Source organism: Maniola jurtina, chromosome Z (assembly GCF_905333055.1).
Source record: "Maniola jurtina chromosome Z, ilManJurt1.1, whole genome shotgun sequence".
Classification (NCBI taxonomy): Eukaryota; Metazoa; Arthropoda; class Insecta; order Lepidoptera; family Nymphalidae; genus Maniola; species Maniola jurtina.
Window position 1 is genome coordinate 3428280 of NC_060058.1, and position 27936 is coordinate 3456215.

The window sequence follows — 27936 nt, forward strand, 5'->3', positions numbered from 1 at the left end:
GGCGCGAGTGTTTGTATAATTAAGTGAAGTATAAGGTTACAATAGAATCCTGAGCGTAGGGAGGAATTTAAAGGCACGAGCGCAAATAATTTTGCAGCCGTCCAAAACTTAACTTTTCATCTCCCTACAGTGAGGAAAACAAATCAATATTAGGCGAACTGAATACAAAAAAAAAACATCTATAATCTATATTATCATATTATTATTGTCTACCATTATTATACCTACACCATTATTTTTTCATCCATACTATAATATTATAAATGCGAAAGTGTGCCTGTATGTCTGTCTGTTTGTCTGCTAGCTTTTCACGGTCCAACAGTTTAACCGATTTTGTTGAAAATGGTTAGCTTACTTAAATCCCGGAGAAGGGCATAGGCTATTTTTTCTTCCGAAAAATCAAAGGGTTCCCACGGGATTCTCAAAGGTCCATCCGTTTAATCGATTTATATGGTACAGAGGTAGCTTGCATCCCGGAAGCTGACAGACAACTTTTTATCCCGGACCATAATATAAAACCACATAACTAAGAACCATCTTGATTAGACACGCTTTCGAATGAATAAAACCGCACTCACATTAATTTATCCGTTGCTATGCCTCAGACAGACAAACTGAGACACAGACAGACAAAGCGGTCAAACTTATACTTAACTGATTAAAATGTTTTTAATCAGTTCGACTCTACAGGGTTTGTTGTTCGGACAAGGGGCGGGCCATAATCAGGCTGCGGTGCTACCAGTGCCCCGCAAAAACAATAATGGATAGACCACTGTACCCCGAATCGTCTACTAACATTTTAATTTGTTTCTTTCACTCTCTAATACTAAGGCAGCGGGTGCATAAAATTGATATTATAATCCATTGTGTAGGATATATAGAGGGCGGCTCAGGAACAATTTGACAGTGCTCAAATGGCCAGGTTTGCACACACATAGGTATCCAATATACCTACACATCTATGTTTCTTATTGCGAAATGGTGAAAAAAGTTTTATAATATAAATAACTTCAGTTTATTATAAACCTTAACACTTGACTACAAACTTTAATAACGATTGCAAAAAATATATATTAAGGACCTATTGTCATCGACGGTAAATTTAAAATTATTCGAATTTTTCAAATGAGAACAAAAATGTTTACCTATCTATACTAATAAATAAAATTGGAGTGTCTGTCTGTAATTTCGAAATAACTACCTCATATTAAGCTCATATGGTTATTTGAACGATACCATAACTGAATCACACGTTTTTAAAATTTTTGTCTGTCTGTCTGTCTGTCTGTCTGTCTGTCTGTCTGTCTGTCTGTCTGTCTGTTTGAAAAGGCTAATCTTTGGAACGGCTGAACCGATTTTGACGGGACTTTCACAGGCAAGTAGAGGATTGACCAGGGCGTAAAATAGGCTACTTTTTTAACCGACTTTCAAAAAGGGAGTTGTGTTTTTCTACCTATGTACACCGAAATCTCCGAGATTTCTGAACCGATTTGCGTCATTTCTTTTTTAATCGATAGAGGAACTTTGCGACATTGTTTCATAAAAAATTTGGAGTCCAACTCCTCAATCCTGATGCTGCAGGGGATCTGACCAATCCACGCGGGCGAAGCTGCGGGCATCAGCTAGTTTTAAAATAAAACATCCCATGGGATTTTTAAAAACCTAAATCCATGCAGACGAAGTCGCGGGCATATAAGCTAGTCTAAACATAGGTATATAAGAGAAAAAGCTTAATGACTGACTGACGACTCAAAGTGGTTAACACCCATTAAGATTTTTGTCTCTGTTATTTGTATGGGATTACGTAACAGAGAGAGCGCTATACTTACTAACTTCTTTCCGTGGATAGAGTATAGTTAGAACCATCTCTGCTCCCCGCCTAAGTTCATAGGTACCCTTTTTATATCCCACACATTAAATAGAGTAGGGTACTTTACATCTTCTCTTGAAAACTAGGTGAACTGCGACCTCGTGCATACTCGTCGCTCACCTCACTTCAGTTACAAGTCCTGATCGTGAGGTAATTGATCGGATGAGATAAAGCTATTTAATATTCATGGGCCTTTGTCGCTGGCATCATGTTTGGTGCAAAGAGGTTTTTTGACGCCTTTAAAGTTGAAGTACCCTCGCTGAATCTGCGGACATCAGTAGCAGCACGGCAGATGTTACAAAAAATATACTAAGACCTTATTAATAGATAGATAGATGGATAGAAAGACTTTATTGCACACAAAAACACATGTCAAGGAATACAACGCAGAAAGAGGAAAAAACAGAAAAAAAACAATTGTGTGCAAGGCGGCCTTATTGCTTAGAGCAATCTCTATCATTAATCTCAATATTAAGAATGTATTTTCGTAGACATAATATCTACCAAAAAGTAGCTTATATTATAATAATGGGTATTATTGAAACGATTTTGGGAGAGTGCCGATAGCTAATATAAAGACGCAAATAATGTTTATAGCTTCAATTTACAAATCATGAAATTTTAATTTTTGATACTACAATATTAATTTGAAAATCAAAAAACAACTACTGTCGGCAGACCACACTGACTGTCAATTTTCAACTTCCAAAAAGAAAGAGGAGGCGCGGTGCGGCGCTGACTTTATGGCGACTAAAATACTAATTCAAGTGTATCGTTCTTGGGGTTACCCTCTTGTTCATACAGGACCCTTAGTCCATAGACCCAAGAATCTAGAGAGCTAAGGCGTCCTTGCACCAGAAAGTGTAGCGTTGGTAGACCGTTACTAGATGGACAGACAACATCAAACGTTAAAGAAAGCTGCTGGATTCAAGTAGCGCAAGACCGTAACGTGTAAAAAAACCTACAAGAGACCTAGTATGTCCCTCAGTAGATGTCTATCTACTAAGGTTGACGATGTGACAGTTACATTTTTTTACTCATACACAAGTTAGCCCTCGACTGCAATCTCACCTGGTGGTAAGTGATGCAGTCTAAGATGGAATCGGACTAACCTGGAAGGGGTATGGCAGTTTTTCTAAACCCATACCCCTTTGGTTTTTAATCGCTTAGCGGCATGGCTTTGCCGGCAGGGTGGTAGGTAACTAGCCACGGCCGAAGCCATATTATTTCAACTAGAATCTTATATACAAAAAATTTAACATAAAAGTTAGGCAAGTAAAGTATTCTAATGGTAATGGGTGCATTTATATCTATTGTAATATTTGTCAAACGACCCAGTAGGGTTCACGAAAGATTAACTTCAGGGGGATGATGTTATTAGCATGACAGAGGGTAGAGGAGAGTGCCTTCTGAAGCTATCTTTCCCACTCGATGTGTAAAGCTGAGCTTTTTCTAACTCGCAAACTTAGTGATTACATTAATTTCATCTCGTGAACTGAATAAAAAATATAAGTGTAAATTAAAAATTTATAACACCCCCGACAAGTGAAGGTTACAGTAACTAGGAAAGAGCTGATAACTTTCAAAGTGCTGAACCGATTTTCTTGGATTATAGCTAAAAACACTCTCGATCAAGCCAACTTTCAAACAAAAGAAAACTAAATTAAAATCAGTTCATTAGTTTAGGAGCTACGATGCCACAGACAGATACACAGATACTACACAAACTTATAACACCTCTCTTTTTGGGTCGGGGGTAAAAACCAAATTTGTGATAATTATGACAAAGAATAATACAGAAGTGAGAAGTAGTAGAAATGTGATACCCAGATAACGTTATTTGTACTGGCCAAATAGTTTATTTTGCTCGCCTATAAAATTATAAGGTGCACAGAAAATTTCAGAAATTTTTCGTCAGTAAAAGAGTAACTAGAGGCTGATTGAATTTTTTTTCAGGTTTTTGATTTATCAGTATTTATTTTATGTATATTGTATATATAGATCAGACTTGGTCCCTGACGAAGAAGATCTCTGACATAGTATCACCAACGTACAGTAGTCGTTCAAACAAAGAGACAATGCAAGTTGCAACACATACCTACCGGGCGTTAGCTAGTACCCAAATAAAGTTAATATTTCCAAAGTCCGAACCTCCGTGCAAAGCAATGCCATAACCTTATATTCAAACATCAAAGAAAATAGCCCGTTTGGTCTTTGACATGTTTTCACCTTTGACTTACCTAACTCGGTCAGCCAATGGTCGAATATTGGGACCCTGACCTGCGAAGACCTGACAACTGACAACCGAAGGCTAAGAGGCCTACAGCGGATGTAAATTGATTGAGCCGATTAAGCAACGCTGATCCAAGTTCGTAACTGGCCGGGTGACCGCCGTTTGACGGATTTGTGCTGGGCATTAACTTGTTAACTAAATATAGATGTGACAATACTCTCTGACCGATTTAAGATGCATAATAATATATAAGACTTTTAGGGTTCCGTACCTCAAAAGGAGCAACGAAACCCTTATAGGATCACTTTGTTGTCTGTCTGTCTATCCGTCTGTTGTTTCTATCAAGAAAAGTTATAGGGTACTTCCCGTTGACCTAGAAACATAAAAATTGGCAGGTAAGTAGGTCTTATAGCACAAGTAAAGGGAAAAATCGAAAAACTGTGAATTATGCGGTTACATCACAAAAAAATGTGTTCATGAATAAACAATTAGTATGTATTATCAATTTTCAAAGTGAGATAATTACACCAAGTGGGGCATCATATAAAAGGGTACAAACCTGTTCATTCTAAAACAGAATTATTTACTTATTTAGTTTTTGATTTATCGTGCAAAATGTCGGAAAAATACCCGAGTACGGAACTCTCGGTGCGCGAGTCTGACTCGCACTTGGCTGGTTTTTTGTATCGGTTTGCCTAATACACACGCTTTGCATACTTTATAAATTACTATTGTGTCGTTTCCTTTCCTAACGATAAGCAAATAAATATCTCCGCCTGATTATACCCGTCTCACTTTGACGGGTTGGTCTTTATAAATTTAGATCGTCCATTGTGATGTGTGTTTGTTAAACTTAAGCAGCCGAGACCCCACAGAGATGCTAATATCATTCTTGTACGTCCAGGGTGAAAAACATTATGTTTTCAGATGGTGGTATTGCCTTCAAAAATCACCTGGTGGATAAAATGACATAAAAAAATGTTTATAAAAGGAAATTTCCTTGAGACAGACAGGATAAGGCATATTTTTGATAGCCTGGACTTTCGGGAAACACTCCATTTTTTGAAAACATATGGTCCCAAATATTTAACTTGTACCTATATCAGTTAGTGTAACTTTGAAACACAAAACACATTTTTACAGAAATCTGACAAATCACAGGCTATTTGTTTCTAGAACGTGTAATACTAAATTTTATTCAGTTTAAAATGAGTACCAAACTACGTTTGTATGGAAAGCGCTACGGAACGCGCTTGGGTTGCTTCTCTTAACTTAGAAGTTACACTTAAGCCTCTTAGGAATATTACAGTGTATCGTTATTTAGCTATAACTTACTAGTGAAATAGTTAAAGCAATCAATGTTAAGTTATCGGCCGGCGGACTAATATCTAATATTGCCATGGACTAAAAATTGATTGAGGCGTATCCATTCTTATGAAAAAGGTTCCGTAGATTTTTTAATTTATCACTAGTGTCGAGTTCTTACGTATATATGTGTCAAATTAGGAATTCATTCAGTTCTATATCAGAACCGCAAGACGTCGGGCGAGTTTCCGTCCTTATGTCATCGACATTCCATTTACACGCACGAAACGTTTTGCGTCTTCATTCCTCACACGCATGGCTAAGGTTTGGAATACTCTTCCGCGATCTGTGTTTCCTACCAATTACAATCCGGGTATCTTTAAAACAAGAGTGAGTAGGCACCCTCTAGGTAAACGCGTCCCATCTTAGACCACATCATCACTTTCCATCAGGTGTGATTGTGGTCAAGCGCTTGCCTATAGTGAATTAAAAAAAACATAAAAGTGTTGCATATAATATATTGTTCCATGGTACGGAACTTTTCCGGTATTTTACTCAATTGCGATACTTAATTACCCTAACCGCAATGTGGTTATAACAACTTTGGTGGTAAATCTACAAATCAAAACAGTCGAGCGCCTTGTTAAAAAAAGAGGCCATCGTACATTTGCCTGCGATACCCTAAAAGTGGCCTCCGTAAAACCTCGGGGACAATTTGGTAATAAGGGGAACCCTGTGCCTGGTGCAGGTTGACTACTTATAACACAGTTTAATTTATTTGTCGATTCTACCTTGTTTGGGACCCATTACGTTAGTGGTACTGATGTAGGATAGAAGCCTATAATAGATACGGTATAATCATTTAAATTGTTGTGTGAACTTTATCGTCATTTTAGGTTAGCGGATGGTAAGACTAGCAGCTAGTTTATTTGATTGGGGATCATTAGGATTCGGGTTCGAGATGCGAGTTAGACTAATCAAGTAATTTTCAGTAAGAGCCCGGATGCTCTTCTTGCCTCTGAAAGCACATCAAGCTGTTAGATTGGACTATGAGAGCAGGTACCTAAGGGCATCAAAATACTTTTTTTTTGCTTTTTTTATTTAAGGGCTTTTGAATCGTCAAAATAATTCCGAACCAGTGGTAGATTATTTTGACGATTCAAAAGCACTTGTAAAAGTTTAATTGAATAAAAATAATTAGAATTAGAATTTGAATACCTATCAAAATACTTATGTATTATAACCACTGTGGCCTAAATTCGATTTGAAGCAACATTTTAGTATGTTTGCCTCATTAGAAAACTTATCTTGGTCTTGTGATAACTCCTAACACGCGTAATACATAGTTGATGGGTGATTTCTTGGTATTTTTTCGGGGTTGCTTGGGGTTTCTATATAGAGATGACTGAAAGTTTATTGTTACCTATGTTTGCTACAAAAGCACTACATTATATTTTCATTTTCAAATTTTATTAATTATAATAAATTATATTTGAAAATTTTGTTAGGTAATACAAATTACCAGACTAAATAAATAAAACCTTAACGAAATTGCATCGAAAAGTAAAAAAGTTCTATCAAGTATATTACTATATTATTACATTCAATTTGCTAATTTAATAATTGAATTCTTAAATGGCGTATCCATTTGAATTCTTTTATTCGTTAATGGTCAGTTTCGTGCTCTTACGAAGCCCGTCTAACCTTGATTCACAAAGTTTATATATTTCGTTGTAACCCTATGCTTATATTTCAAAATCTGATTTTATTATCCATGATAATTTAGCGCAAATATGCTAACGAATATCTTTTATTATTATTATCTACTAGCTGACGCCCGCGACCTCGTCCGCGTGGATTTAGGTTTTTGGAAATCCCGGGAGTAAGTTTTCCGGGATAAAAATTAGCCTATGTGCTAATCCAGGGTATAATTTATCTGCATTCTAAATTTCAGCCAAATCCGTCCAGTGGTTTTTGCGTGAAGGAGTAACAAACATACACACACACACACACATATACAAACTTTCGCCTTTATAATATTAGTGTGATAGTGTGATTTCATATTCATTTCATCACATCATGATCAGCCATATGGGTTGATCATGATGACATCATGATTAGCCCATAGCCAGCTCACTACTGAGCACGGGTCTCATCTCGTCATGAGAAGAGTTTGGCCATAGTCTACCACGCTGGTCAAGTGCGGATTGACAGACTCAAGAATATTATGCAGAACCCTCAGGCAAGCAGGTTTCTTCACGATGTAACGATATACGTTTTTTAAAAATCCACAAACACTGGTATAAAAAATAGCCCTATTAGTTAAGTCAAGGTATTATGTTGTCTTCATTTCGAATTTCATCCGAATTGGTGTAGTCGGTGTAGTCACGCGAAAGAGTTTCATATATCCAAACCTTCACATTTATTCGTCCATACTAGTATTATAAATGCGAGAGTGTGTCTGCGTCTGTCTGACTGTTTTCACGGCCCAACAGTATAACCGATTCTAACGAAATTTGGTACAGGATTAGCTTATATCCCGGGGATGGACATAGGCATTTTATCACGGAAAATCAAACAGTTCCCACGGGATCTTTAAAAACCTAAACCCACGCGGACGAAGTCGCGGGCATCCTCTAGTCTTCTATAAATGCAAGTTCCAAGCATAAACATTAAAATGCATTCTCGACTGGTCTAGGTAGCTACGGCCTAAATTGTTAACAGCTTGCGTCATTGTGGCTTAAATGATTTGCCTTGAAATTAATACCTGAGCAAAGAAGGCTCAGTGCGTCTTTTGAGAATAACAAACTGCCGGGTTAACTGACTAAAATTACATAAATTCTTGATAATACTGAAACTCACATCATAATATAAGAGCTATTTCATCATTGGCAGCAAGCGAACTGTAAGCTTAGCGGTCAGGGCGTCGGGCGCGAACCCAGAAGGCACTGGTTCGAATATGTATTTAAAAATTATTTAGAAATTTCTTCGAAGTGTAGGTAAAAACACTATTATAAAAAATATAAAAATATATACTTAAGCAAGAGTCAGTCGAACAGTCGAAAATAGTTACTATGGACAAGCCGACATTCAGACGTTGATTCTGTAGAAGACAAAGAAAATTAGATAAAAAGACGAATAACCTACATTCCCAATTCATAAAAATACAAGATAGCTATTATATATGCATAGATCTACAAGAATTAGCCCTATTCACTGCTAAAGCTATGCTTGGCCTCCCCAAAAAATACTAAAATTACAATTAATGTACCTGTAAGACAAAAATGTAGGTACCTAATCGAAGTTAGTTAATATTAAAGTGTGGATTATTCCATTTCTAAACGAAATAATTGTCAGATCTAAACATTGATTTTTGAGGGTCTAAACATTACTATCCCTTTCATAACGTTTCCCGTGGAAAATAATAGCATTAGATTTAGATCTGTCAACTGAGCTTAGAGATATTGACAACAGAATTAGCCACACATAAATATAAATAGCCTGATTTAATTTTAATATTTATAAAACACAATTGCGTCTATTATTCAAATTTATATATATTTATTTCGAGACTCTACCAACGGTTTGGAAGGCAAATTCTATTGAGAAAAGCGTGCAAGAAACTATTATTATGTTATTGTAGATGACTCTGGTGCAGGTAAAACTCGGTCGAACTTATGTTCATCCCAGAATAATTTAAAAAATCGATTTGTAAATCGTAGGTCGCGTATCGAAGATAATTAAAGAAAATGCGGCGAAAATGTGTGAACTGGGAAGAAGATATTAGGTAAAGCTTCCTGTCGTGTTGTCCCATGCAGGGGTGGCCCTGCCAACATCAATAGTCAGAAGCACTGCTTTGGCTTATTACTTTGTTATACCTATAAACCCATGTCCAGCGAACCAATGTCAAGAGAGAGCAGACGCCGAAGCCTCCAGTGATCGTTTCAAGAAACCACACCTTGCGTTTATTTTGTGTAAGGTTTCTTATTATAGTGAATTATATTGGGAATATAATAATAACAAAAATAAAACGTACTCAACGTTTTTTACTTTTTCGTAGCCTATATTTTATTCTGAAAATAAAATAAGGTATGATATCATAAAAGTTAAAAATATAAGCTTTCGAGGCGAGCATCTTAAGCTATCCCGAAGTTGGGTCCTATTTAGTATACAACGCTAAGTTTAGCACGTAGGCCTGCCTCCCTCACGGAATGTTAACTATGTAAAGGTGTTTCTGAAAATATTTATGCGGGAAAAAATGGCAGGAAAATCTCTGTGTAACGTCGCGTTTTTCTTACATTTTATTGTCGATTTATGCAAACATGTTTGTATGAGTGTTACGTGACCGCATTCTATTGATGATAGCTCACGGTTCTCGGTAATAAATTTCAATCTGATGACACCTTTTTGCAAACACATCCAGCATCTCGATAATATGTTTCGTAATCGTTGTTATCATCACTTACTTCAGTCAACCTGCAAAGTTGTTTGTAAGTGTAAGATAATCTACAAAACTGAACTGAATTTATTCAGGCACAAATACCTAAGTATACCGAGTGTTAGTTAAAGAATACTGGTCAGTCATTTGAATGAATACCTTTCCGTAAAAAGCGAAAAAATTTATGACCATAGAAGCAGATAGGTACAATATTTTCAGTTCGGAAGCGTCGTAAACATTGCAGTTATTTGGTTTCAGAAGGCATTTGAGTATTGACTTGCTAATTAACTGTGTAAATATCACTTTACACTAATTGTTGATATTTCAAGCGTCTTGCACTGCTTCCCATCTTACGTCTGTAAATCTACCTAAAATAGTTTGTTATGTGCAGACACCAACGCCATCTAGTTTAAAAATGAATTTATTTTAACGTACCTATTTAAAACAGATGGCGTTCAAACTAAGGGTCCTGTAAGACGTGCCACAATTAAGACCTTAACGGCAAAAAATATGTCGCTGTCCCAAAATTTTATGAATACGCATGACCCATTCACACTAGTCGTATACGTATGACAGTTTGCGTTACCTACGTCAAAATATCCACAAACTGATCGAAGCATCCAAATTCTTCCAACTTGTGGCTGCAAAAATATAACTTCAAGCAGCTGCAGTGAGACACACACACGACTACTGCCTAGCCATAGGTTTTGCTGCTAAAGTGTAGTTCATCTGATTGTTCCCTAAATGTAGATAGAGAAAAACTTCGCCCAACTCTATATTTAAAACATTAATTTTCGGTTTTAATATTATTTAACTCATAAGACGTATTACAATATAAACCAAGTTTTATTGAGAAGGCCTTTCAACGAATTTTCCATTTTGTCAACAGAATCATGCGGCGTTGACGACTTCCGCTGCAACAATGGCAAATGCATCGAAAATGCCCGTCGCTGTAATAGGCAAGTTGATTGTCCTGGTGGAGAAGATGAAATGGATTGCGGTAAGTGTGAATGTTACTTACAAGTAATAACAGAGTAGTCGTTTCTTGAAGTTGTAGAGTTCAAAAGTGGAGACCGCGCACAAGTAGTGTAGGTCACCTTTCATCAATTCAAACTGATATTTATAAAGAGGATAGTGGCGAAGACTTGATGAAGTAAATAAAAATAAAAAATAAAAAAGATGACTTTTAAAATTTTACGTCTAACAATGTGATCAAGGTTTGAGCAAAAATTAAGCTTTCTGAGATTTTTTCCGAAGTACACTGGTTAATTTTTCTGGACTTTTATGGTTTGACTAACCTACTGTTCAAACTTCTGAGCGAAGGAATTTGATATTTTGCGTGAGTTTTCTCTACAATGTAGACCCCTCGCAAGTAAACATTTTCAGTTCCTTGAAGTTAAAGCGCGTCAACTAGTTATAACTAGAACTAAATATCATTGTTGTTGCTTTTTTTTAGAATGTAGATCTGATGAATTCCGGTGCCTAGACGACGGATCCTGCATCGAGAACAGAAAACGGTGCAATGGTTACAACGAATGCAGAGACGGCTCCGATGAACTTAACTGTGGTAAGTTGATAATTACTACAAACTCCTTGCTTCTATTAAAACTATCCGTCCTTAAGTTCAGAAAGTCCAGTATTATATTTTTACGTCGACTTTTAAAGTATAATATTGAAATTGGTTTCAAGCTTTAGGATGGATATTAAATCTACTAAAACTTTATTAGGTTTAAGATCATCATTTGAAAATTGCATCTTTTTTGCATGCTTCCTTCATTCCATTGGGATGGTAAGTATCTCGATTGATTTACTGGTCCGGAGACCATGTGTGCAATGACAGAGGTAAATTTCTATGTCAGGACGGCTCTTGCATATCTATACTTTTAAGATGTGATGGCTTCAGAGATTGTCCTCGCGATAATAGCGATGAATTAGAGTGTCGTAAGTATTATGATTATTACTAACGAAATAAAATTGATCTGTCCGATACATAAGTAAATACTAATATTATTAATGTAATTCAAAAGCATGCACCTCGGATCAGTGGCAGTGTGATCACGGCAATTGTATTAAACGCAGCAAACGTTGCAATGGACGCGTGGATTGTCCTACTGACAGATCCGATGAGAGGAATTGCATTGGTAAGGGATAAGATGAAGTAGACAAATACAAAGAAACTTCTTGGTAGACAAACAGCTTAAATTATCACCATCATGTTAATCAATCCATCTGTAATCGGTCGAAAAGTTACATTACAACATTGTGATTTGTTAAAGAATCATACAATTTTTGATAGTTAACAACGTTGCTAAGTTACTTATCGACAGATTAGAGATATGATTGATTATTCATTTATTTCAGCTGTTAGTTGACATTAGCTTAACTACTACTTAAAAGACTGATTACCCATTAGTTGTAATTATACAAAATATAAATCAAAAGAAAAAACGCATGCACATTTAACACTAAACATTAAGTCTAAGAATATTAACTACATATCAGCTTTGCATGTATTTCCAGCCAGTGGATACTTTAAATGCAGAACCGGCAAGTTAATACCAGAATATCAAAGATGTAACCGTCGTTACGATTGTGACCCTGGAGATTATTCCGATGAGCAAAATTGTCGTAAGTTTGCGATCATCATAAATGCATTTTGTTTGCATCTTCTCTATCTTCTTTACATTATCCTTCTTCGATTCATGTATATTTTGTTTCTCTGTCAACATGACATTATTCCTCTTTGCTGTTTTCTATTAGCAAATCATTACATACCTCTTGATTTGAATTTTTACAGCCTTCTCATTTACAATCGATTATGTTTCTATAAGTGTCTTCCACCTGAGATTTTGTACTGAACACTTGAGAATGTAGATTTTTTTTACCGGTCAGCATGTGGTGACGGCGACTTCAAATGTGGCAATGGTTACTGCATTCCTGCAAACAAAAAATGTGATAGAACGCATGACTGCCAAGATGGTTCTGATGAACGAGATTGCACTTATGGTTTGGCTACTTTAAATTTAATTCTCATTTAAATTTTATCGTACTGTAGAAAAATTCAAAATTATATCGGTGATGGTTACATAAAAGTATGCCTTTATGCAAGCAAAGCATGATTATAATACTATGATAATAAATGAGGAATTGGCGAACAAAACGGTGTGATTACACTTCTGATCAAAATACTGTTTTTCTTGAACCCAGTTATTTTTAACCCACTGGATAAAAATTTAAATTCATTTTCAAGCACAATAGCATAAAACTGCGCCGAATCCCAAGTTCATGATTTCAATCACTAAATACAAAATCATTTACAATTAAATGCTTAGCTAAATTTTGAAATTTAGATCATAACGCTATAATTACAGTGAAATTTCAGTAACTTTCATTCAGTTTTTTGCACCTCCTGTAAAATTTTATTTCGTCCAATTGCACCGTTTTATTTACCAACTTCTTAAATGAAAACGTACATGCCTGCAAACTTAACTTTAACCGTATTATAATTTGATGTAACTATCATTATTATACAGTCATTTCGACTCCAGTATATATCATTTATGTTGCGGTTGCATTATTCTCAGTTGTTCTTGCTATATCGATATTATTTAAATCAAAGGATTTATTCTTAATTATATTTTACTCACTACAGTTCAAAAATTTATTTATAACTTTTTGATTATTATTATTTTGTCATCTTTTCAAGCAAATAAGAATTAATATTCTTCATCTGTTCTCACATTTGTGTGAACTTAGTGCCCGACTGAAGACGATCTAATATGATCATAAATTACTTAATATTTACAACTTCAATATTTATTCTATATGACTGTTCAAAAATAAGCTTTTTTAATTCATTTTTATAGACTCCGATTACTTAAAAAAAATCCAAGTACATTTGTATTTTGACTTCGGGATACCAAATTAAACAACTGCGGAAGCAAAGTCATCCCAATGCGTGTTCGGTCAGCCACTTTGATCAAACAAAGATTGTGTAAAATACATTTTCACTCAACCAACTTAAATGTATTTACGTAACTTTTTATATCGGTTACGGTGTATATTATATTATCATGGCAGGCTCAATTTGCATGGCTTATCAATATAAGTGCTCGAGTGGACAGTGCGTTGCGGCGGACTCGCGTTGCAACGGGACAGAGGAGTGCCTAGATGGCTCGGACGAAACCAACTGTCCATGTAAAAGAGGCCAGTTTCATTGTCACGATGGATCTTGTATTAATTTCTCCAAACGGTGTAACGGTCAGACCGATTGCCTACCACTCGGGGAAGACGAGCTCAACTGTGGTAAGTAGAACTGCTGTAAATAGGGGTTGAGTTTTTCGGTTCTGTTGTTTCTAGCTTATTCCAAATGATATTGTGTTCGAAAAATACTTTACTAAGTATTTCTGTAAAGTATTTCTTAAACATAATATTATTTCAACATTACGATATCGTTTCAATATTATTAAAACATTGTATCTAATATTTAAGTGTGTAGGTATACTACAAGCACGTGCATGGTTCTTAAAATGAGTATTTAATAGTGTAGTTTGTTGAATGGCTTATGAATGCTCCAAAGTTAACTAATACTATACGAAGTGCTAAAATTTTAAGAAGTGCTAATATTATTTTTATTTAATTTATCTGATTTTATAATTTCTACTTTATTGTATCTAGGTATCTACGTTTTAAAAACTTCCTGCAGCGTGTTATTTCTTTCATTTCTACTGTCCTAACTTAAATAAATAAAAAAAGGGTTTAATTAAGTTTTACTTTTTGTTTTATTTTATCTATATTTTCGTTATTTAATCAAAAAAATTGTGGCCAGTATTTTTTTGTAGTGTTTGAATAACAAAGGAGTGAGATTGTTGATTGGATTTTCAGTATCCTAATGACCCAAAGGATCAAGAAGTATTTAATACAAAGCGTATTGCAGGTGCAGCATGCGGGCCAGATAGTTTCACTTGCGATCCTGGATCCAGAGTGCCTTGCGCTACCAGATGCGATGGCAACCCAGAATGCGACGCTGGCGAGGATGAGGACGGTTGCCTTGGTAAATTTCTAACCTCTCTCTTCTTCTTCTTTGTTAGCCCTAACTTATCCATTGTCGAGTATAGGCCTCCTCATGTGCAAATCAATCTTCCCGGTGTTGGGTAAGCCTCCTCCAAGTTTTATCCGCAAGCTAGGTGATATCGTCAGACCAACAGGATGGTTGTCTTCTAACGTTTAATTTTCCAGTACGTAGTCTCCATTCCAGTAACAAACGGGTCCATCGGAAACCGTCCAGCCATACCATCCATCAGGTAATTCCTAAAATTGTTACCTGTGTTTGACAAAATGGATATGAAGTTGGCGCCGTTTACGGAACATGAAATTCCACCCTGTTAAACCCTGCTTCTCTGAGAGCACACTTGGTTGAGACCATTTATATTAATTTGATGGTGCTGGAAACAATGTTGACCCAAGACATATTTAAAGGTATTCGCATAACACACAAACTCGATGCCAACAACTAAACCATGGAAATGTGAGCTTTATATGGTGCTCCTTACCATAGAACTTTCAATATTTAATTGGAAGCAGTGTAAACGCATGGACAAGGCATGGTTTACATGGCGTATACCTCAAATTCATATTTACTATTCCTACTATGTAAAAGCATGATATTATAATTTTATAATATGTATAAAGCTCATCATATTTCATGCTTGAAAGCTGTGGTCGAGTCGGAGTGAAGTCAGTATTGAGTCTGCGTAGTGTGCGAAGCCCTTGTTATGTACAATTTAGAATAACTAAGCAGATTATCGAAAAGAACTGTGTAACTTCTTTTGCGTTAGTGAAAATATTAAGTTATTTTAGCGACCATAATAATCCTTCGTTCTTCTAGAATTCTAGAATGTCTTATTTTAATCTCATTTTGAAAACAAATTTTATTACATTCCAAAACTCATATTTTCCACATACCGAAATTTTTCTGGAATCATAATATAGTATTCATTCAGCAAATGCGAGTGTTTATATTTTATAAAGCTTGGCGAATTTTTATGTCTTAGATTTACTTTAGATTTTATTAAGATTACTTCTGTATTATAAGTAAACCACAATAACATATTTAGATTACTCGTTATCGTACACGTCTCAGATTTTGGATGTTGAAATTCTTTTTTATAAATCGAGGTCAATAATGAAACACTTAATTTAATATTTAAATAATTTAATAAGTAGGTAGATACAACTCTACCATAATTATTGAATTTTTAAAATCTCAGTTTATTACAAGAATTTTTAACATTATATTCATTATAGAGAAGGTTCTAAAGAATTTAATATTGTTTTATCAGATTTAGATTTCAATTCAAGAATAGTCAAAAACAAAAATATTTTTTTTTTTGTTAAAGATGAATGCAACCATGAGTGCGACGGCAAATGCCTGCTAGATATCCAGATTTGTGATGGAAACATGGACTGCTCGGATGGCTCTGATGAGATCCAATGCAACGATTGTGATGGGCCTAACGACTTCAGGTAACCGAAAATGTGTTTTGTACGTGTCATTCTTCTTCTTCTTTACGCTCTTCACAGAACAGTTGTGGTCATCACTGCAGTGATGTGGCCCATTCCTCTCTGATGACTGCCTTCCTCGTGCACTCATCTAAGAGGACATCCATCGCAGCTCTCAATTGGTCTGTGCATTTCATAGATCACGTGCTCTGGTGCTCTCTACTCTTCTTTTACAAGACGTTCAATGGAGACTTCCATCTAGATACGTCTGGCCAAAGAAAGTGAGAACACGAGCCCGTACAGTAAAGGACAGATGCTGCTTGATGCCGAGTTCTTCAAGAATCGACTTGTTGGTCCGAAATTCAGTCCAAGATATTCTCAACATTCTTCTCCAGCACTACATCTCGAGAGCGTCTATCCTTTCGTTCTCACTTTCTGGCAGGGTCTACGTCTCCGAAGTGTGGAGGAATATGGGGAACACAAGCCTCTGACTAGTCATGTCTTAGTGGCTTTGGTTATGTTCATGTATGTGTCATCTATTAAGTATAACTAAAATTACTAACGGTTATTGGTAAGTGCATTGCTATTGTAATTTTTATTGATTTGATAAATATGCTATGCGAATAAAAAATCTGTAACTATGCGAACTGCTATTTGATATTGCTATGTGAATTGTGATTATTTGATAATAAGCTGTATTAGCTTTAAGGTTTCTTTTTAATTGAAAAAATGCAGATCTACGAAAAAACCTAAACTCTAAAGTTACCTCGAACCAATAGTTATACCTGCGTAATCTGTCGTGAATGCAGGCTAGTTTATACTGTATTAATACGCGCAATAGCTTATTTTGGTCTAAACATGTTCATTGTGTAAGCGGCGCGTACGATTCGAGTGGTACCTACGTTATGTCTAGTAGATTACTACTGTTTCTCATGCTTTCGAATTGTTTTTTTTTTTCATTATTTCAAAACAAAAACATTTTCATTTTTTTTAACTCTGTTTCGATAGCACTTCTGATGGCAAATCGTTCTGCCGCGGGAAAACATTTATCAAGATTTCACGGTGTATAATTGGTTTACTCTTTAGAAATGTGTAGGTTTTCTGGTGGCGGTGTGTTTCACGTTTCTTTGTTTTGTTTAAAGGTGTGCAAACGGTGTATGCATAAATGCTGCTCAGCACTGCAATGATGAACCAGAGTGTGATGATGGTAGCGACGAACTCAACTGCAATGCAACAATGATTTCAGGGCCGTGTAAGTATCATTGAATATTGGTTTAGTACCAAAGTAACACAGTCTCGAGCCTAGTACTTTTCTATTTAGTGCCAAAGACAGTTGTTCATAGCAATCGTATTCTTATTTTACTTTATCATATAATAAATAATTAATAATACAAAATTATTATTATACAATATAATATTATAATATAATTATTCATCATAATATTATAGAATATCATTGAAGTCAAAAACAAACAGAAATATTCACGAACAAAATATAAATAAATTCAATTAGGTTTATATATCCGTGGCTTAGCGTGATTTAAAGGTTTTTAAAGAATTCCTAAATCTGAAACACGTATTTTTATCACATTTAACTGGAAGCCAATTTGAAAATTATTGGAAAAAGTACAAGCTAGTTTCTACACCAGCGGTTAAACTGTGCGTGCTAGATCAGTAAGTCTGTCAGTCTTTTTAACGCCCGACCCAAAAAGAGGGGTGTTATAAGTTTGACGTGTGTACCTGTGTATCTGTCTGCGGCATCGCAGCTCCTAAACGAATGAACCGATTTTAATTTAGTTTTTTTTTATTTGAAAGGTGGCTCGATCGAGAGTGTTCTTAGCTATAATCCAAGAAAATTTGCTCAGCAGTTTGACAGTTATCAGCTCTTTTCTAGTTTTCTTATAGAGGTTTTTGTGTCGGGGGTTTTTAAATTTTGAGTTATTATAATATTTATAGACCACTTCAATAACTATATCTATTATCAATATTTTATTCAGATGGCTGTCTTGACTATCAATTCCAATGTCGGGATGGAACTTGTCTTAATAACCAATTCTTCTGCGACGGCCATGCTGACTGCAATGACAATTCTGACGAAGAAAACTGTCGTAAGTATACTATTGTAATCTTTACACGGATACATTGATACATAATGACTGCTATTAAGTGTTTAGATATACCTAATAACTAATTAACAATATTTTATTATGCTTTCTAACAATACATGAGAATATTATATTACGATGTATATCTTTCGCATCTTCAGGTCAAAAGAGATATAGTGAAATTACTTTGAGTACCTACCCTCCATCTTTTTACTGCTTTAAAACTTTAGAAAACCATCACACATTTAGAAAAACTGTTAGCACCGACTTTTAATATTATTGTTCAATATTGCTTACTAGACGATGTCCGTGACTTCGTCTACGTGGTTATAGGTATTTTAAAAAATTTGTGTCTTTGATTTTCCGGGATAAAAAGTTTTCTATATGGATTTCACGGACGTAAGCTAACCTCTGTATGAAATTTCATATAAATCAATTAAAAGGACGGGCGTTTATGAATCTCGTGGGAACTCTTTGATTTTCCGGGATAAAAAGTTGCCTATCTCCGTCCCCGGGATGTAAGCTAAATCTCTACTAAATTTTATCAAAACCGGGTTTGGCCCTGAAATCTAGCAGACACACTTTGGCATATATAATATTAGTATGGGTTAGGTATTCGGTTGCATAAATATGGAATATCAATGATGATATTTCATAAATAATATTATATTTAAATTACTACAGAGTAGAAGTTCTTTTATTCTGAAGATGTGATAAATATATTTTTAATACAAAATTCTTCTTTCACGTGGCAATATGCACTTACCACGCTTAATGAAGAAGCATAATATATCTATATTAAGGCACCCCACTCTCAACTATTTTATATATTATATATGATATATTATATAAAAACTTTATTAGGTATCATTTGCATCTACACAATATAGCACTGAAACTATTGCACACTTTAGATATTATATCACTTAATTTTCTTAAATTATTTTCAAAACGAATACATTAGACGGTCATACTTTCAAACATCACACTCTGCTACTCACAGAGAGAATCAAAATACTTGAGTCAAAATCAATTCAATTCAATTCAAAAAGGTGCTATCAACGTTTTCCAACAAATAGATTTTATCATAAGTAAGATTGTTTGAGGATTAAAAAGAGCTGATATACAGCATGGTTCATGGCGAGGCCATCCCGAACGCAGATAGAGATGACTCCGTGCCACGAATCAGAGTTTACCTGTTACGACGGTCGCTGCATCCCGCACTTAAGGCGATGTGACAATATCTATGACTGTTCGGACTTCTCTGACGAGCAAAACTGTTACAACTCTGGTATTAAAAGCGTATTGTAAACCCCTCCCGTTGATTATAGAATGCAGAATGCGTGTTCAAATGTTCAGAGGACTATTTACACGGAATTGTGCAGTGCTCAAGGGACCTCGTTGGGCCGTGGTACGAGTATGTCAAAGTATAATTTGGTACACCTTTAGGGCCATTGTACATACACACTATGTTTATCTCAATATTTTGAACATGATCTCAGATCACGCTCTAAATATTGTGTTATATCGATGTGTGCGCAATGACGTTGAAGCATCATATTGTATTCGACGCATGCGAGAACTTACAGAATGCCATTGGAATTTTCTGTGATTTTTCTAAGACGTTTGATTGAGCTCAACTCAATCAAACTATCTATCTCACGAGACTATCATAGATATATTGAGTCACTATGGAATCAAAAACATTGCCTTAGCTTCATTACGTTTTATCTCAGTGATCTTGTTCAAACAGTATGTAGGTAGGTATGTGTAAACATTGTGAATCATGAAAATCATCAGCCTCACTAATGGGCGTGCGCCAAGGCTCTATTTTAGGTCCCTTCATGTTCTTGGTATTGTAAGATTGTGCTGTATACCTACTATATATTTGCTGATGATGTTTTTTTGATTTTTAAAATCGACAGAACTAAGATGATGATTTTTTACAAGTCATTCACTCGTTTACTGCTAACAATTTACTTTTAAATGAAAAGAAAACTATGTATATTGAATACGTGCTACCCAATACCAAAACAACAAGTAATTATTAATTGAATGATATATTTTTTTGCCTATACCTGCGCATAATGTATGAATGAGATGGAATGTTCAGTGCTACTTGTTTCAATCTGTTTCTATATTGGCACTTGTTATAAATTAAATTAAAAAAGGAAACTAGAATCGAATCTGTAACCACTGCCCGACCATGTTTCTGGCATTGCACAATACCGTTTAAATAGACCTACATCCGCGGAATTCATTCGATCCTTAGAATTGAAGTCCCTTTCTGCATACGTTGATAATTTTCTTGATTTTATTATTTTACTTTTCGCTCACCAACTTGTCTTGAATTTTGGCATGCCTATATTTTATACGCTCTGAATTGTATTCGCTTAGATATTTTTACCAAATTATTATTTTTTGATATAAAAATAATATGCCTGTCGAGCTTTTGCATGGTACGTTATTAAATTATTTTTTAATAAATAACTAAGAATATTTATTTACAACGTTAAATTACTTAGGAATTTTATTTCAGTAGAAAGCGGTTCTATGGAAACAAGCTCCTATAGGTGCTTGCATCTAAAAGAAACTAATATAAATTTTTGATCATCATATTTTTACCTCCTTTTTAAAAATAATGTACTTAACTACTTAGTTTCAGAATGAACAATCGGAAAATAAATTTTGTAATATTAGTATATTTTTATTTTATTATTAAGTAAAACAGTTTTATTGAGCTTCACTTTCTTATATTTGATTCAAATCTTTGCGACGTAGTATTATTCAATTATTGAACTGATTCATAGGGAAAGCACACGATTGCTAAGTATTGCCGAAACAGCATTATGTACGTAAACCCCGGATTTCTTTTCTTCAGTCCTGATGCTGCTGCCGTACTGAAAAATGTCTGCCGATTGATAATCTTTTTATAATTTATACTCTAAACGCGATAATATGGAAGTTTCAACTGATTTACTCAAAGCATAAGAAAATTGATACTGTGTGTTAAATAAAACTGTTTCACTTAGAAGGTTTATTTTACTTGCCTTTTAAATAAAATTGATATAGTGTGAATACCTATACTTCATATCGTTTCAAGTGCACTATTAATAGTAAAATTTTCTTTAGCATGTAACGATGGTGAATGGCAGTGTGTGTCCGGCCAATGCATCCCGGTCAATGGCTATTGTGATGGCGTCGTGGACTGTACCGACTCGTCCGATGAACGGGACTGCCCGACTACCTACCGACCCTTCACTACCGCCTATCCATCCTACCCATACCCGCCTACCACAGCCCAGCCACCGATAATCACAACTATTTCAAACACTTACGACGGAGGTAACAATCTTTATATATCTACTTTTTTTATATTTGGAGACAAAAGAAAGAGCCTAGATGTATTTATCTCGTGAACTGTAATAAATAGGTAGAGAGCTGAAATTTTCACAGAATTCGTATTTCTATTGTCGCTATAATATAATATAAAATTCCACCCTAATATTTAAAAAATAAGTGTTGTTTCTTGTACGGTGGTACGTTAACTTTCGTGTGAGTACGCGACTTGCATTTGATCGATCTTTTTATGGCCAGCCTTATGCTATGATTTGAGAGCTCAATGCTTTAGCAGATACGTAACACTGGTATCACGTTTGATATCTTGAAAAAAAAAAAAAAAGATTCCGACGAATTGAGAACCTCCTCCTTTTTTTGAAGTCGGTTAAAAATCTATTTAATGGGCCAGAGCCTCCAAAACAAACCTGATTTTGAAGTCGACCATCAACCAAATCAAATTAGAGCAATCAACTTTACGTTGCTCAATGCTCATCCTAACTAGCAGCTCTACATAGCATAGTTGAATTTATGGGACCTCAACCTAAACTCTTTTCAATTATGTACCTACGTACATTGTATTAAGTTTGATTTTACGAATTTAATATACCTTTATCTAATTTATTATAATTTCTTTCGACCGAAAACTATATTACGGTCTCCTTCAATACCTTCTATGCATTTTATACTAGGTTCTTTCCGCGCTTATATTTCTTTCATAGCGGAAAATTTGTTAGTAGACCCCTACGATCTCTATGATGATAGGGGCATTACGTTTAAATAAAAAAAAACAAATAAAGGTTGATCTACACTAGGATGTGGACAAAATGAATGGCGATGTGAAAATGGACCTTGTATTGCTGTCAGTCGACGTTGTGATGGAAATATCGACTGCCCTCTCGATGGAAGCGACGAGTTCGATTGCCCCGCTGGCAGTAAGAGATTCCCCCAAAACCAAAAAGCTTAAAGTCCATTCAAGAGATGTAACTAGGAGAGGCAAACACCGTAAACGCTCGCTCTCCTAGAATATTCTCTAACCTAACAGTTTTGCAACAATAATAAACGATACACCTAGCTACGTTAAGGATTTATTGGCAAATAAATTTTACTATGCCGATGATATGTAGGAATTTCAATATGAATATTATCCTAAAAGCTCTATTAATTAGTACATAAGTAATAGGAAATTATTACCTACTAAGTAATCTTAATTATAATTAATTTATTCTTGAAAAATAATAGCTTAATTTATTTGCCAATAGTTCCATAAATTTTATCAATAATAATTGAATGTGACAAAGATTTTATAAACTTAAACTATCTTATAACAAATTATTTGGCAAAATGTACATAAAATTAATCAAAATGTAACATTAATAATTACAATAAAACTTTTTCCACATCTTGATAACGAATGTAAATAAAATATTACTAACCCTATTAAGTATAAATAACAAGGGAATAACAAATGTCTGTAAATAAATAAATAATTACCAACTTAGTATAATTGCATCCTGATAATAAAATTACTATATAAGGACATGGTACTTTTGACATATAATTCTATATTAATTATATATTATAATCTATATTAATTATCTATATTAATCGACGATCTCGGTGTACTTTTTAGATTGGTCATTTCAAACACTTTTGACACGCGAATTTTTTTTGTTCATTTTGTACATAATAATAATTCAATGTTATTAATATCCAAAGAAGTAAAGAAGTGACCATACAGAACTGCTATTACGAAAATATATAATCTTGTTCTATGAAGCTGTCAAAATTAGTATGACACTGGACATTAAGTTGTTAGCAAATAACGAGTTGCATTCCTCAAATTTTTTTGTACGGGATGGGCAGTCTAGTCTGTAGTCATAGACATCGTTGTTGATGACTTTTTGAGGTTCTGGTGTAACATTCCAAGTTAGTTCTATCGTGATGATATTATCACGATAGAACTAATTTGCTAATAAAATAAATAGACAGATTTACTCACATGCTCATATGAGCATGAGAGTAAATCTGTCATTTAGAACTTACTTTTAGTTTTGATTCGACATCAGCATAAAAATATGTTAGTAGATTAACTGACGCATTCCGTTTTTGACTTGAAAACTTGTACTGAGTGCTAAAGCTCTGGTTTCCTCCAAAAGCGGTGCCATCATGTAGCGGCCGTAATACAGCGGTGAATGACGTCACTAGAACGTTGTCTATGTAAACAATATGGCGCGGTTTCCTAGATAACGGTAATTGACACCGTAACGTCAAAAAGCGGGACCGCCATTTGCATGACGGCCGTCTTGTCGGTGTCGAAGTGTCTGTCAACGTTTTTTTCATGTAGCGGTGAAGGTATTTTCAAGCGTAATATTAATTTGCGTGTCATTTTAAAATATTTATTGTTCAAAATGAGTTTCATCAACTGGACCAGCGAGGATGATAAAATTTTAATTGATTTTGCGCGGGTTCATGATGTGCTATATATGTGTGTGTGTGGTCTGTTCACCGTAATAAAACGGTCAATGCAGTCTCGAACATTCCACATGTTTACGGCCGTCTTTTTGAGGTCATCATATTGCGTCCGTTTAAAAACGGCACCGCTTTTGGAGGAAACCATAGCTTAAGTGAGTGCTCTGAAATTATTATTGCCAAATAGTGTCTATTTAAAAAATAGCAACTACTTACTTATAGGAATGTTAAGAGTAAGGCGCTCAACTTTGATTTGGAATAAAAATATTTACTTTTTCAGGTCCATTTGCTTTGAATCTTAAGACCTATCCCGCGGAGCAAACAGTTAGATACGGTGAGTTTATCAGTATATTAATTTTAATATATAAATTATATCCTATGATTGATCTCTACATGATTTCTTTAATAGAGTTTGATTACCAGGTATTAGATAGAAACATGAAATTGTTTACATATACAAAATATATAAAGGCTATATCGGTGTATAGCAAGCCATGTTTGTTTGGTAATTGATTACAATCTTTATGATTTTGTAAAAAAAAAACTATTCCATATACTCTAAGATATAGCCAATAGGGCTGATATTTTATTCGTAAAATAATAATCAATTGTAAATATTTCTACAACCCAACGAAAGGCATGGAAGTCAGGTGAGCTTAAAAAGGGAGACTTCGTACCAGTAATGCCTTAGGTCCAATGCATACCTCCGGAGTGGAGTGGAGAGGAGCCGAGGCGCAGTGTTTTTTTTTTTGAAAACATTTTTCTATGATAAGAGGATATGCGTGTAAAAGGGATGGATGGTGTATTGATGGATGACAGAAGCAAGTGGAAGAAGAAGACCGACCCCACATAAGTTGGGATATGGACAGGAAAAAGAAAAAGTTAAACTCGGTTTTATTTGCTTCAAAATACGGTTGAAATTGGTGTAATGAAAACCAAACATGTTAAACAACATGTGGCTCGTACCGTAAAGATTAGTTTGGTACATGCTATGTTCATACTACATAGCGTTTAAAATTCGTGATCGGTGATGAGTAAGACAGAAGATACAAAACTCATTTGAGTGGAATCTCTTCTACTCGCTCTACAAATGTGACCCAAGTATCGTAGTTTTAAGTCTTCACTTTAGATACGGATGTATTTACCTCTTTTTTACGTACGTAAGCCTGTACCTATACATATAACACCCAAGGAGTCAGTGTTAAAAAACACGCTGCGCCTCTGCTCTACTCCACTTTCCAGGTTATACCTTAGCTATAAGTTATTTAAACGTCAGGATGATATTAGCGATTAAGAATACCCATTTAGGTGAAATAGAGGTTTGATCTAAGTTTCAACCAACCTGCCATCGAAGACAGTAAAAAATGGTTAAGCACTTGTCTGACCACTGACGATTAGCGAAAAATGAGTTGAGTAAACATTAGAAACGGGTATTGGAAATAATTTTGTCTCTATGCTATCTATGAACGAGGGTCCGAGAGTGCCGGCGATTACTCTCTTTGGTCGTTGAGATAATAGGCGGCCAAGACATATGTATTTTATTCCCTACGCAAACGAAAAGAGTGCGCAAAAGAGAGTGTCGCTGAGCGAGTTTTTTCTTTGATAGCTCTTGTCGTTGTGACAAACTAGTGAGACAGTGTGCACAATCACCGGTCCACTACTAATATATTTATTGTATGGTCCCGGAATCATACATCGATTGTACTTCTCTTGTGCGTAAAAATTGTCGATAGCTATTCGCTTGGCAGTGAGACAAGTGCCTTAGCCGCCTCTTCACGTTACATTAAAATAAGTCAATATTCTGATAAATTCTGTGCAAAAAACACTGATTTTGTTTTTCAAATGCTGTGTATTTACTATTTATGTTACCTACTCTTATATTCGCTATAGGTATACTACCTGGATCGTAGACCTGGATTAATAATCTGGAGTGCTGGAAATTATAAACATTACCCACTTTTAACTTGCAGCATATGACTAAATTATAAGAAAAATAATAATTTATGGATTTAAATATAAATATTTAATATTGTTTTCGTCTGGACAGTTATTATATCGCCGTTATCTATATAATATAATGTATTGCTTTCAAAAATCATTATTTCAAATGATTTATAAATAATTGTAATTGTAATAATTAATCAGTCTAGATGTATCTATATTTCACAAAATAGCTATTATGAAACTATTGTTACTATGAACGTTATGTAAAATTAAATTTTAGCAATAATAATGTTAGCAAGCCAAGGTTAAGGTAGGGGTTTGTTTTAACAAGAAAGTATCATACTAATTACTATTTGCAGTTATATTATGGAGGACGTTTTAATAATATTAAAATACTGTAATAATATATTCAATAGCTGATATCGCTATATTTATTTAATACTTTTTATATTTCTTTCATGGTGGTGGAACAGTCAACACTGGTGAGTCGGTATGCCTTTATTTGGGTGCATTGAGAGTTTCAATTAACTATTTTACCGAAGTTTAATAATACGGAATGATTTTATATTAATATGGGTTTTAATAATAATATTTTCAAGTTATTAGGGTTAACAGATATTTATTTCACAATAATAATCACGTTCAGATGTACAGACATCGAAATGCTCGTTGTGAATAAAATGGAATATTCATATTGCACGTTTTGAATGTTTGGGAACATTAAAAGATGATTATTACTTTCAAGAATTACTTGAGGTCAAAAGTATGTTTTTAACTTGCTTTTGTCATGGTTAATCGGGATACTAGGATAACTACACAACCATAGCATGAATTGAGTAAATATCTGGTGGCATTTCATAAAGATAATAGAGTGTTACATCTAAATCCAAACAATTTACTGATATTTTTTCACTTCATTTTTATTTTATTCAAACTAATACTTACCAACTGGTTAAATATCATTCATTAATATCAATAATATTACGGCTCATTTTTGTCGATCTAACAAAAAATATTACAAATTACATAAAATGAAAAACAGGGCAAGATTTTCATGAATTCTTATTGGTTGTTATGATTTATTATATATTATTTACTAAGGTGACGTTAAATGAAACAACCATTCGTAAGTTAGAAAATTAAAAATACGACCACAATGTTCAAAAACGAACTAAAAAGAGAAAAATTCACGTTCGAAAATGGAACATCATTTTTTTTTCTCAAAAATTATAGTGTAACACGGGATGATGTACTTTCCTAAGGATTCTAACGATATCCCACCCATACATCTAAAATTATTTAGACATTTAGAAGATATAGTGAAACAAAGAAGTTCACACACAAACATAATAATATATGAACGCTGAAACCATTAGATATACTTCTTTTTTTGGGTAGTTGTGTAAAAAAAAAAGTTGATCAATACTTTTCAGAACGGCAACGAGATCTGTTTAACGCCACCTTGTACCAAACAAAATTTACAATTTTCAGAAACATTTACGGCTGCAGAGAAAGCTTTTTGGGAAAAGGATAATAGGTTTAAGAAAGTTATATTAATTTTAAAATATTATTGTAGGCGGCGATGTGGTATTTTCGTGTCGAGACGAAGGACCTATACGTGCGCCCGTACGATGGATTCGTGAGGGTGGCAAACCCCTCAAACCGGGCTCCATTGACAGAAAAGGACGCCTTGAAATTAGTGGAGTAACGGTATGCAGCTGTGTAATATAAT

The 27936-nt window shown here is 34.7% G+C and overlaps 1 protein-coding gene across 19 annotated transcripts in view; it reads left to right on the plus strand.

Annotated features, from left to right (window-relative positions):
- LOC123880334 (basement membrane-specific heparan sulfate proteoglycan core protein-like) overlaps window positions 1-27936 on the plus strand; it is a 189292-nt gene that overhangs the window by 130307 nt on the left and 31049 nt on the right. For 12 of the 19 annotated variants that reach the window (XM_045928408.1, XM_045928397.1, XM_045928398.1 and 9 more), the window contains 14 exons: window positions 10736-10846; window positions 11303-11413; window positions 12367-12474; window positions 12739-12852; window positions 13927-14151; window positions 14783-14899; window positions 16245-16371; window positions 17490-17599; window positions 18345-18455; window positions 21585-21797; window positions 22604-22723; window positions 24541-24594; window positions 26678-26686; window positions 27781-27914. In XM_045928408.1, coding sequence (XP_045784364.1) covers window positions 10736-10846; window positions 11303-11413; window positions 12367-12474; window positions 12739-12852; window positions 13927-14151; window positions 14783-14899; window positions 16245-16371; window positions 17490-17599; window positions 18345-18455; window positions 21585-21797; window positions 22604-22723; window positions 24541-24594; window positions 26678-26686; window positions 27781-27914 — 1664 coding nt within the window. The remainder of the gene's footprint in view (window positions 1-10735; window positions 10847-11302; window positions 11414-12366; window positions 12475-12738; window positions 12853-13926; window positions 14152-14782; window positions 14900-16244; window positions 16372-17489; window positions 17600-18344; window positions 18456-21584; window positions 21798-22603; window positions 22724-24540; window positions 24595-26677; window positions 26687-27780; window positions 27915-27936) is intronic. The other 7 variants (XM_045928401.1, XM_045928402.1, XM_045928407.1 and 4 more) reach the window with 7 other exon arrangements.